Here is an 8602-nt window from a genome sequence, read left to right as displayed (position 1 = left end):
CTATGGAAATGAGTGGGAACAGTACTAAGCCACTGTTATGAGGACAAGGCAGAGCGAGGCCTCATGTGGAGAAAATCTAATTTTTAAGCACCTGTGCTGGATAAGTAACAAAGGAGCTGCTGGGAAGGGACAACAGAGCTTGTGAATGGCACCATGTATGCAACCCACGGTATATCCCCTGCTTGGCTAATAAGAGATTGTGACTCTTATTCAGCACATGCTGGCAGTTAATCTCTCTGCCATATGGCAACTGTGCGTGGCACCTGCTTCATTAGTGTGAGATAAGGTCAGCATTTCCCTGTGGGCAGAGGTATTTCAGAGAATCAATGTTGCTTCAGCGTCTTTGCCACCTGGGAACCACTGCCGTTCCTAGGTACAGCGCTGGGAGCTGGGAAGGAGCATCTTGACTTTGGCAGTGAGGCTTCTTCCTCCCCAGGACGGTACTGTGCCTTGTGCTAGTCTGTGCTGTGTACAGGTTGTACTGTTCATTCACAGTCTGTCATCAAAAGGCATGAATAGGAAGATGTGCCATTTTTCTTTCACACTGCTTTTCTCCTCCCTTTTCTCTCTTTCTACTCCACTTCTAGCATGTTTCCTTCCATCTTGATTCCTATGTTGTCTTTCCCCCTGGCTTCTACAGTGCAGGCAACCACTTCCCAGCTGTCAGGGAGGAACTGTGACACTGTACAGCTGTGGCTGGTGTCCTCCTGTCTGCTGCATCACCATTAAAGCCGCTGCCTGTCTGCCTGTGTATGCCAACCTGTCTCTTCTACACTTTTTTTCTTCCATCTCTCTTCTGGGATTTCATTTTATCTTGCACTTTACACTCTCCAGCCATCTGTCTCCCTTCTCATCAAATCATCCTTCAAGGAAATACCATGCTAAACCTCTCCTTTACTGCCTGGCTTTTTATTTGGGACAAAATATGTTAAGACAGGGACATAGCCAGATAACTTCTGCTTTTGCCTGCCTGCAGCAGTCCTTCCTAGGAGATGCTGAAGATCATTGCTGGTGAGACAGGACAGAAACATAAAGCTTTTGGTGCCAGCCACAACCACAAAGATAGGCAGCCTGACATGGAAGGATGCTCTTAGGAGGTTAGGAGATATATGTAACTCCCTCATTTGAGAAGCTTTCTCTCGGAAGAAGGAGTTTTCTTCCTGACTTAAAGGAGGAATCGAGGAGCCATGGATTCAGACATGTATTTCTAGTTCTACTCATGACTCTGTGTAATATTGAATATGAGTTTAATCTCTTCTGATAGCTGCGAAATCCTCAGATAAGAGTGATATGTTATTGTTCTTTACCCAAAGGCCTTAGATTTCTGCAGGTAACTCCTGTTAGCGCCGATGTTGTAGAGTGTTTGAAATTTTAGAAAGGTTCCTCCTTACGGATTAAACTGCTTTGAGAAAGAAGGCTGCTATTTTAAAAACAGACCTTATTTAGTAGGCTGTTTGTCCTGTTTCATAAATGCATTGTTATGGAAAGTAGGTAGGCAAGAGACATCATTAGATGTAAGAAACAGTCTAGGAGGGATTCTCTTGGTGTCCGATGAATCTGTCCATAAATGATCATGTAAACTAGCAGTTGTCTGTTGTAAATCCCTGGTCATATCTGCAGCTTGTTACTTGAAAACATGTTAGTGGATAAATCATGTGGGTCCTTTCAGCACGAAAGAGGCACTGTGGCAGAGGAGGAAAACCTGTCTTGCTTTCCTTGCCAGGCTCAGGAAATTAAAATGGGTGAGTTCTGCTACCTGCAACTCGCAGCTGTCAGGGCCAAGCAGTGACCTGCAGGAAAGTAGGTGGTGTCTGGACTTACAGGCACTTTTTTTTCCCCTCAGATTGGGTTACTTCTCTAACTTTTTGTTGAAATATTTGTCAAATATTCCAAAATTCTGTTCTTCTGACATCCAGCTTAATTTTCAATATTGCACCTGCAAGGCAGATTTCATACAAAATTTACCTTGGCTTTGTGATCACCGTGGCCTAATGGTATTTGGAATTAGAAAAAGTGATTCAGGGATTTAATGCTGAGACTTCCCAGTCTCTGTCTTAATGTCCTCAGAGTGTCTTCAATCCAGCACTTTCTAATCCCCATTTTCTTTTGTTTCAGGTTTCATTTGACCTTTAAAATCATTGTAATCTGAGCTGAGTTTTCATACCCATTTCTTTACTTCCTTAACTTTAGTAATTGCTGTGCCTGATTTGTGAACTTTGTACAGTTCAGAGAGCAATGCATATGTCTCTTATCTATGGCAAATAACAAGCAAGGCACTGAACAATAGTTCTGGAGCCAAGTGGAGACAGATAGCTGAGGCAGGGAGACTGGAACAATAAACTAGGACAGTCAGGCTCTACCTCTCCCCCACGGGTCCTAACCCTGAAGAGGCTTGCAGAGAAATTTAGAGGGAATCTTAAAGATTTAGGAAAAAAGTTGCCTTTTAATTGACTTTCTATTTAAAGGAGAAGAAAAAGGGAAAGCTCAACCAGAAAAACAGTACAGTTAAACTGTTCTGATTGCTTGTTTTTTCACTGAGAGCAGCTCATTTCCCCAGAGTGAAAATATGGATACAGGCAGGAAATAATTATGGCTGGTTCTCTGCCCTGCTGCGAGGAGCTGGCTTGTTCATGAGCACTTGGCTGTTCACGGCTGGGAGAGCTTCACCAGCAAATGAGATGCCTTCTGGACCTAGATAAGCCCAGAAGGGGGGCATTCTTGGAAGGAAGTTGAAGGAACTGCAGTAGCACATGAAGGCTCCTGAGCTCAAGGCCCTGTTACTAAACATGGCTGGAATATCTCCGTGAAACAACATGCCAGTGAAAATGTTGATTTGTTGGACCCAACTGTCTCATCCAAAAGACTTCTGTTCAAGGAGCTGTGGTGGACTCTGAGATGACCTTTCTACACTGCTCTCCCTGGGCTCCTGGACAGGCAGATCTGTCTTTGGGGCAGACCCAAAGCACAGTATCATTTTCTTGGCTAGGACCTGGGGAGTGATGCTGGAACAGGCAGACACGTCAAAGATTTCATGCTCATACTGAGACAGTGACGTGATGGCACTCAGGGAGCCTCAGATGTGAATGCGAGCATGCAGTTTAGTCACACACTTCCTCTGGGTATGTCCGCCTAACACAATCTTTTGGAATGAAGGGCTGGGGAAGTCTTATCGTTATTCTGATTGGCTTCCCTTTCTTGTATGGTGCTTCCCTGTCACGGTGACAGTGTGCTTGTTGGCTTGTTGAATGGGTTAGACTAAACTCTTTGGGAGATAGCATGCTTCCCTGTGTGTGTACACAGTTAAGTCCATACCAATTACTGTAAGACAGTAGTATTTCTGACCGTTTCTGTTCAATTTGATGATACCTGTTATACTCAGTAACAGAATATAACATAGTACAATCTGTGCTGGATTTACAGTGTTCAGTATGGCTGAATATACGCTTTCTTAGATCTCCCAAACTCAACAGATAAGATAGCTAAGCTTTCAGTGGGACATTGATTGAAGCAGAAATGAGTAAAATAATTAACAGTGTGTGATTCGGTTTGAAAATCAATACAGATTGTATTGCACCAGAATAAGAGCCAAAAGAGGGGCTGCTAATATTGTAGGTCTGAATCAGCAAGATTTATAAAAAGTGCATCCACTGAACATAAATTTACCAGAGGGCATTTAAAACAAATCAATAACTAGACCATTAAGGCTAGGTTTACAGGAAATTGCAGGAGAATCATTCAAGTTGGCACCACAAAATATTGAACACTGAAATGCAATGGCAAGGAGCTATGTAAGTTCAGTATCCTCAGGAGAGGTCTTCAGAGCTGCCAGCCCCTTGCAAGTGCTCCAGATGTGGAAATGCCTCCTAAGCTCAAAAAAATGAAAGGGGACAACAACCAGACATTCTCCAGGGCCACCTATTCTGGGCGTATATCAGTGTGCCAAAACACCAACCTTTTACATTTTTAAAGCTAGCAGAACTATACTGAGCAGTTGTAAACCACTGTGGAAATCTGAGTGGAGTGGCTTTGGCTGGACTTGCCTGGGTGTGATGAGGTTGAATCTGTCTTCCAGTTATTTACTATTTTTTATTTTTGTAAAACTACAGCTTGCCTGCATTCCTAACACTTTTGCAGTAGCACGATTAAAGCTGAACAGGCTTATGCCATAGGGCTTACTCTGCCATCTGTAGGCTGGAGCAGATGAATAGCTGAGCACAGGATAAGCAAGTGATGTCTCGTGGGCTCTGTGGTACTCTCTGCACGTGGGCTAAACGAGAGTCATGAGCTACTTTGCATTTGTCATGAGGATCTCAGCTGATAGTGAACCCGCAGTCAGCTACTGTGGAATAATTAGCAAGTTCATGCCTTTGCTTACCTTTCACATTATTTACCTTACATTATTTACATTTACACTTTCATGGCCCTAGAAGTGGATTTTTTTAAAGTTGATTCAGTTGAAGGTTGCTAGAGTTTTGTTTTGTAGTTTTCAGTAGTGTTTGTTTCCTTTTGTTTTGTATTTTTCAGTAGTGAGAATGGCAGTGTTTATTCCCCTCCCAGATGTACCTGAGACTTCTAGCTCGTGATAAACAGCTCTTTCATCCAAGAGGAAGGAACAGCTCTGCTATAAGGATGTTGTTCTCAGGCATTGGGAGAAAAGTAATTAGATTGAAAAAATAAGAACTAGTTGTTAATTGAACAGCTTAATATAAACAACAAGCCCTTGAGATATATATTTGCAGAACTACAGTGCTGTATAACATCACTGTGAAATACTTGGCTGCATTAGATACTCCTATAAATGCCAACAGATCATTGTATATGGTAGATGCATTTTTTTTTTATCAGCCAAAAGTGTGCAGCTGAGATGACAATGAACTCTTTTGTTTGTTCACATTTAATCCTAAGCAGCTGGTAGGAAATACAGTTGTGAATTTATGCGGAAACAAGAGAATCTGCCCATTAATAGGACATCCTTGGAATGCGATGAGCTGGAAGGCAGCAAACACTTCCATCATTTACCGAGGTCTGAAGTTATAGTTGGAGGTGACTTGCACACACTTGAGTTTCCCTTCCATTTTGCAGTAATAGTATAATTCAGCAGTTTGAGTGCTACTGTCTGCTGAAGGTGTTAACTGTGTTGGGACTCACTGATAGATGCAGGGCATGATCCTGAAGCCAAATGTATAATTGCATCAATATTGTTCACACATTTTTCAGCGGATGCAGGATTGAGTGAGCAAAAATAATCACCTTCTGTTTTGCCTACCCAGGCACCACAGCAACTGAAATGCTGAGCTTAAAATTATCATTGATTTTTCCTTCTATCCCTTTGTTCCATATGGTGCAGCCTGTCAAGCTGTCTTAACACACAGTTCCATGGATGCCAACTATCAGTGTGTAAGGAAATGAAGTGTTTTCAAGATTGGAGGACTGATGCTGAGTTTCATAAGCTGCCTGCTTTGTTACTTGGCACGCCCTGAGGCAGCATGTCCATGCCACAGCAGGACTTTCTGCGAGATGAGACTGTGCACTGTCTCCCATGGGTGGAAGCATGCTGCATTGCTGTATGCTGGTAGTGCTGGGGAAATTGTGAGTGCAATAATGCTATGTTAAGTAAGGAGCCATGTTCCCTGCGCTCTTGTAACATCAGTAGTAGCATTCGTATTACTTGAGAGGAGAAGGAAGATCATACTTGAAACAATAGTTAAAGATTTAATCATGCCGGTGAACATGGGAGGTCCTGGTAGACTTGTCAGAACTGCCAAAAAGATTGTCTGAATTTAGACATTTTTATTTTTAGGCACCTAAATAAATAATATAACTTCAAAACAGCTGAGCAGCCGGCAGATTTCATTGACTACTTATTTTGACTATTTTATTAGACCTTTGGCTTGTGCACACACTGTTCTTCAAATACTGTGAGTAGTCCTTTGATGTTTACCATTACTGTAAGAGCTCCAGCATACCCCTGCCCCACTAGTGAGAAGAGCAGCTAGAGCTGGGAGTCGACGAAGCTGCATATTCTGCAGATCTGTTGTCTTTGCTACTTATGCCCTGTGTAAACAGCAAAGTAATGTGATGTTGTAGCAGCGGTGCTGCATGCATAGCTGCTTTGTGTGGTGTACGCAAAGGTAAGCAACTGCAGGAGGCATAGACCATGAAATAAAATAGTGCTGCTATGCTCATACAACATGATGAACCACTGCATCCATACAGTCTTTTTGATTAAAACTAAAGCATTATTAGCCAGTATTCAGCCTGTTTAAAAAGTTAGCTTTTCTTCTGATCAGACCATGCCTGGAGGAAGTTGAAGAGTTTCTTCTCTGCAGTCCAGATCCTTCACAATTTTCTCATTGCACACCCAGCTCTGACAGTGAGATCTGATAGTAAAAGCAGTGCAGCAGCAGTGTGCTGGCCAGCAAGCCAAGAATTGTTCTCCAAATAGACATCGGAAATGCCAGGTCTGCTGTAGGGTATGCTGGTACATTATACGTATGTCACTCATCTCAGACAGTTCACAGATTGACTGTAAGTCTGCACTAGATGACAGTTCAGTATTTGTATATCATGCCTTAAAAAACACAGCAGAAGGCTTATAATCTATAAATTACATTATTTGATTCACTGAAGCAAAAATGTTTGTCATCTATAAATAAGATAATTTCATCACTAGAGCCACTGCAGTACAATTTTACAACAGGATTGAGAGCTGTTTTTATTGATCACTTCAAATCGATTGTGTTGTTGCGTACAAATTGATACAAACCATCACCCAATCACATTTATGACTCTCCTACATCAGTACACGTGGTATGTTGTTCTGTATCATCGTGTCTTTGTTTAAGCGCACTAGTATTTCATCTGCCTCATTGGACTGATAATGTGATGAGAACAAACTCAAATTACTGAAAATGATCAACTCATTCATTTCTGGTCAAAGAGCTAGCTGAGGGATTCAGACTTTTTTTTTAAAGCACACAAAGATTCATTCTCTTTTCTAAACATTAGACTTTGCAGAAAGAAAATAAAATCTTCACTTAGGCAAAAACATCCTTTGGCACCGTAGAATTCTCTTACAAGTTTCAACTTTATGTCCTTCAGAAGAGCTGGTGGAATTGGCTACGGATATCACTTTGCTTCCATGGGCTTTTTGCATCCTCTTCTTCATTTGCCTTTCTAAGGACTCAGCGTAGAAGATTTTGCTTTCTCCAAGTCAGACAGTCATCCTAAAATCCTAAGGAAATGGACTTCTCTGACTGTGCTTTAGTAAAGAGAGCGAATGCGACTGCGTACCACCCCAGGGAGACAGAGTTCAACAGTTCCTCAGATTTGGATGGTGCTTCTTTGTACTATCTGCTGGAGGAATGGGCTCTCGGCCCGTCCGGCACAAACATGAAGATGTTTTTAATCGCTCCAGCTGTCTGCCTTGTGGCTGGTGTCCTCATCATTCCTACCATTTTGTTTGTGATCTTCTCTAGGTTTAATATCCGCCAGGAAACAAGGTACATGCTGCTGGGAAATGCTCTGCTTTCTGATCTGATCTACCTGTTGTTCTACACCCTGTCGGCTGCTCTCAATGCAGCACATGTTCATCTCCCAAAGGAAGCGTGTGTCCTCTTGTTATTTTTGCTGGCAGTGGCTTACTGTGGAGGACTGTTCACAGCTGCTGCAATGGTCTTGGACACGTACATAGCTATTTTGTTTCCTTTGCGCTACATTGCTATTCTGACACCTTCACGAACTAAAAAAATCATTGTGTTACTATGGATGTGTTCTGGGGCTTTCCCTGGGATTTTCTTCTTGGTGCTATCGAGCACTCACAGTTTTGTGGCCTGTAGCTTGGAAATGTGCTCGGTTCCAGTAATACTAATATTAACTCTGAATGGGACTGATGCTGTGAAACTCTGTTTCTGGCTTTCTACCACAGTTATCTTTCTCTGCCTGTCTCTAATATTTTGTTGCTATGCTGTTCTGTATTTTAAAACCAAACAGTCGGGTATATGGGAGAGCATCTGCTCCAGAGCTAGTGTAACATTCTTAATGCACAACACTGTGTTATTTTTTTACTTATTTCCACTCTTGGCCCTTTTTGTAGAATCATTCTTGTGCATTAACATTGTCATCAGACTGCAGACAGGAATGTGGGTCTCCCTGACAGTCTGCAATGTCCTGATGATTTTGCCTAAAGTTTTGTTCCCTTTTCTGTATGGGCTTCGATACAGAGAGATCTCAGCCTCTCTCAAATCCATGGTCAGAAGGAAGCATCTTCGCTTGGTGTTACCAGCTCCATTGCCATCCTGAGACAACGCAGAGCACAGCCACAGAGTTTTCCTTACCTTGTCAGCATGCAAGCCTGATGGAAATCACTTAGCTTCTGAAGAAAAGGTCTGAAGAAGAAGTGATCAACCCGTGTCAGAGAAGACATAGGTTGATCACTCTGTCTCCTTGGCGCCACAAGGCCACAGATCTTTCATCACATCACAGCTGGGAATACAGTGAATGCTACCCTGGACAAAGTTCTAAGCTTTGTTCTGATGTGGGAGGGCAGTATCTCTTGGAGGAGACACTGAATCAAGTTCATTTTCACCCACATGTGGCAGAT

General features: G+C 42.4%; 1 protein-coding gene across 1 annotated transcript; it reads left to right on the top strand.

The window, feature by feature from the left end:
• The first annotated feature begins 7242 nt into the window (after nt 1-7242).
• On the top strand, nt 7243-8301 carry GPR148 (G protein-coupled receptor 148). Its single transcript, XM_010128385.2, has one exon. It carries the CDS (start codon nt 7243-7245, stop codon nt 8299-8301), a length of 1059 nt encoding a protein of 352 aa, XP_010126687.2.
• The last annotated feature ends 301 nt before the right edge of the window (nt 8302-8602 follow it).

Source organism: Chlamydotis macqueenii, chromosome 9 (assembly GCF_036417535.1).
Source record: "Chlamydotis macqueenii isolate bChlMac1 chromosome 9, bChlMac1.mat, whole genome shotgun sequence".
Classification (NCBI taxonomy): Eukaryota; Metazoa; Chordata; class Aves; order Otidiformes; family Otididae; genus Chlamydotis; species Chlamydotis macqueenii.
This window is presented reverse-complemented; position numbering and strand designations above follow the sequence as displayed.